Source organism: Cupressus sempervirens, chromosome 5, assembly GCF_028749045.1.
Source record: "Cupressus sempervirens isolate cs-2001-9-10 chromosome 5, ASM2874904v1, whole genome shotgun sequence".
NCBI lineage: Eukaryota > Viridiplantae > Streptophyta > Pinopsida > Cupressales > Cupressaceae > Cupressus > Cupressus sempervirens.
Genome location: NC_143122.1, coordinates 816,436,868 through 816,440,933, shown reverse-complemented (window position 1 = coordinate 816,440,933; position 4,066 = coordinate 816,436,868). Strand labels below are relative to the sequence as shown.

The following is a 4,066-nucleotide window of genomic DNA, read 5'->3' as shown; positions in this document are numbered from 1 at the left end:
TATTTTCTTAGTATTAGAAATTTTATAAAATATGTAGATAATAATAAATTAAAATTTTAAACTTCATAATTTTTTTTAAAAAATCATTTTTTCTTTACCCTTTTTCAAACATAAAAAAGACAATAATAGAAAAGATATTCTTAAAAAAATATCATTTTTTTCTTTATGTTCATTACTTTTCTTTTTAACAATATTTAATTATATACGTGTTAATTTTTTTACATTACTTCAAAATTATTTCAATCTTACTTGAAAAGAGTTTTTCATTATTTTTCAACATCAAAAAGTTGATTTAAAAATGGTATATGAGAAGCTAAGCTAGTTTTGAAATGTGAAGGTTTACGTGACAATTGTGCAACGTTATGTTCATAATATAAAGTCTATCAGCTAATTACTGCATTGAAATTACTTTATACTAGATATTGGCTTTATGAATAACAAAAGATCTAGCAAAAGATATACTTCCTATGTATTTATAATTCATAGAACATTATGTATCTCATTCAACATAGTTATTATATCATTCTTCTAGAAAACATAGAAAACCAATATTCAAATTGGTAGAAGATATATAATTTATTATTATTATAACTTAAAATACATATTCATTTTTTTTCATCCCTATATATTAAACTAATATGAAAATTGTCAAATATTTCAAAATAATATTAACGTTTATAGACATGTATTATACAACTCACATTTTCATCCCTATATATTAAACTAACATGACTATTACCAAATATTTAATAAAATTAGTTTTTATAGACATATATTATACACAACTCATCTATATGATCTTGCAACAAATTTTCAATTTGATAATATTGTAACTCACATTTCTAAAACAATTTTCAATTATGATCAATGCGAGTAGACAAGATAAAAAAGTAGGAGAGAGTAATTAGATAAGACTAACCTGAGGGTCCACTTGATAAATGGTGGCTAGGTGCAGTGTCGTGTTTCCAGAAATATCTCTATCACAACTCACCAATTTTGCAACATCTCCAGGCTTATAGTGAAAGAGTAGTTTTTGCACCACCTCAAATTGATTGTTTTCCACAGCAAAGTCTAGAGTAGTTTTAAGGTCATTGCTACGAATTTCAACACAATCTGGCATTCTTGAAATGAATATATCAATTATGTCCCAACAACCCTTGATTGCTGCTATATGCAGTGCACACCTTCCAAAATTATCCTTCTTTGTCATTAGATTCTTGTCAAAACAAAATATATACCATGGAATCAATGGAACATTTATGATTTCAGTAACAATTTTTGAATCTCCTCCATGTATGGCACAATGTAAAGGAGTGGCACCATAAAAATCACTCATAAGCATCATGAAATGCACTATATTGAAAAAGCTTTTCCTCTTGATTATCAACTTTACAACCTCTATATCACATTAATATCAAATTTGAAATTATATATCTAGTAAAAATTGCCTCCTAAAATTGACTCCATATTGTTGAATTACCAATTACTCTGTTATTGTAATTTTAAAAAAGTGAAACTATAGATCTCTTAAAAATTACCTCCAAAAATTGACTTTATATTGTTGAACTACCGATTACTCCCTTAAAATAATAAAAAATAAGAAAAACAAATTATATTATTGCTATGATAATTCAATGTGTAGTTTCTACATTGAATTCATCTTTTACACAAATAAATAGAGCACTCTTTGCATCTAGATGCTCACACTACACCTAGACCTTCAAAAGAAATCACCTATCAATCAAAAACTCCTGAACACAAGTCAATAGTCAATAACTCAACACCACCTAGCGACTACAAATTCACTACTTACCCTAAAAAACAAAAGGAAGAAGAAAAGAAGTGTCCTAACCATTGCAATAAAAAGTAAATTCAAATTCATGAAGCAAAATTGCTTTACCAAAATGGCCTCCGTAAGCAGCAACGTGAAGGCAAGTTTGGTGGTCATTCCTGGGCCAGATGATGAGATACAAGGGCGTGGCCTCCACCAAAACCCTAACTGCTTCCATGTGACCGTGCTCTGAAGCTATTAGCAATGCCGACTCTCCAAACTGATTGCGCTTGGCGGCTGGGTACCTGTTGTAGCGGAGAAGAGCAGTAATTATCTCTGCAATTCCTCGCTTAGCAGCTTCGTGCAGCGGCGTATTGCGATCGGCATTGAGCCATCCAGACATACAACAGCCTTTCACAGTTTGAAGAATCCATTGAAGCAGCTCCAAATGCCCTTCCTTTGCAGCGATATGAAGAACAGTATTGCCTTCAAAGGTAATTCCCCTCAAATGCCTAGGGTTTTGGCCGTGCAATTTCTTAATTGCATCAAGATCGCCATTTTTGGCAGCAATGAAAACCTCAGCATACATCTTTCTCAAGGATTTATTTTCAATCTTGCTTCTTTACTCATAAACTGATCAGTCTCTCACTGAATCGCTCTTTATGCTCTGTGGCTTTAAATAAAGTCCTATCCTGAAGCTTGATTCTAAAGCCTTATTGCAGTGTGTTCCACACCGTCCGCAAAAGCTAAATCCCCTTCACTTTGTTCTTCTCCGGAAGAATTTCATTTTTTGAGTCCCTTTCACTTTGTTCTTCTCTGGAAGAATTTCATTTTTTTACTGATCAATCTCTCACTGAAGCCAGCGACTCCATAAAATTACAAGATTAGGACGGACATGTTTTCCATGGAGTCCGTAAAAGCGAAATCCCGTTGGACGAATTTCTTTATTTATTTATTTTCCCAAACAGGAGGATATCTTTAAGTTAAAGCCAAATTCTTCTGGTCTGGAAGAATTTCTTTCTTACAAGTCTCTGTACTCCGTTTGCCTTGCCAATGGGAGAATATATAAAGAGCTGCAGTTTCCAATGCCGTTTTCGTTAACCATCACTTCAGTATTCCTTATTTTTCTTCTTTTACATATTCTCAGACTCTATGTAAAATTATGATCATGTTCTGTTTTTTTGTCTTTATAATTACTAAAAAGTATTCAAATTTAATATTATTTGTTTTTTTATTATCGGTAAATGGCCTAGACTAGTTGTTTTTTTATTGTTTATAATTAATTATTTTAATTTTTTATAATTAATTATTTTGATGTGTTACACTCAAACATATTCGCCTCACAAATTACCATTGTGTTAAAGAATTATATTTGTTAAAAATATGTAAAGTGATTTTTTTTCTAAATATAATTTGACATTTTGATTTTGAAAATTTAGGACATATTATTAGTTTAATGTTAAGGACTCAATATACAAAAGATTAGTTTTCCAATATATTGTTTTGTAGGTAGATAAAGGGGATGTACTCTAGCCACCCATTCTAAGGTGGGAGAATAGTTTTGTAATGTTGGGGCGAAGAAAAATTTTGAAATGATAAAATTAGTTGTAAAAGGATTCATAATAATTTTGGATCAATAAATTTATACAAAGGGATGGTCCATCATAGATAATGTAGTTGAATTGTAAATGAGAATTGTCTTCATATTATTGTTTTATTTTATCTACCCATACTTTGTAAATCAATTGATTTACAATTTCAAATCAATTAAATTACAATACTTCATATTATATTGTCTTTTAATTGTATCATTTTTTTAAAATTTAATTGCAATACTCTAAATTAGAGACAGTGGAGGAGAAAATAAATAATAAATTGATATTTGACATGTTTTAAAAAAATGGGCTGTAAGAATTTGATGTATTCATAGATATAAAAATAAAACGAAAAATACATTTAAAATTAATAATGAACATTTGCAAGATATTAACACCTAGCTACCCAAGTTGTGCTGAAAACAATAAAAATGAAGAGTTCAAACTATCTATACAAGAATATTCATCAAAGTAATTGTCATATACTTGAATAAAATTTGAATAAAGCCCCTTGATAATAAAATAATATATTAAGATTGACAAAGACGGTGTTGTGTGCTATACTAAAGGGATGATATATATTGACTCTATATTTATAAAAGTGTGGTGCTTAAAATCACAATTAAAGATTACTAGGCTACAATGGAGAAGTCAGTTGGTGTACTGTCTTAAATCGGAAACACCTCAATTTAATGATGAT

The 4,066-nt window shown here is 29.7% G+C and overlaps 1 protein-coding gene across 1 annotated transcript; it reads right to left on the bottom strand.

Annotated features, from left to right (window-relative positions):
- Nucleotides 1-1,587: 1,587 nt before the first annotated feature.
- Nucleotides 1,588-2,889, bottom strand: LOC149558403 (putative E3 ubiquitin-protein ligase XBOS36). The gene has a single exon (XM_089832644.1). It carries the CDS (start codon nt 2,358-2,360, stop codon nt 1,848-1,850), a length of 513 nt encoding a protein of 170 aa, XP_089688770.1. The 5' UTR covers nt 2,361-2,889; the 3' UTR covers nt 1,588-1,847.
- Between the last annotated feature and the right edge of the window lie 1,177 nt (nt 2,890-4,066).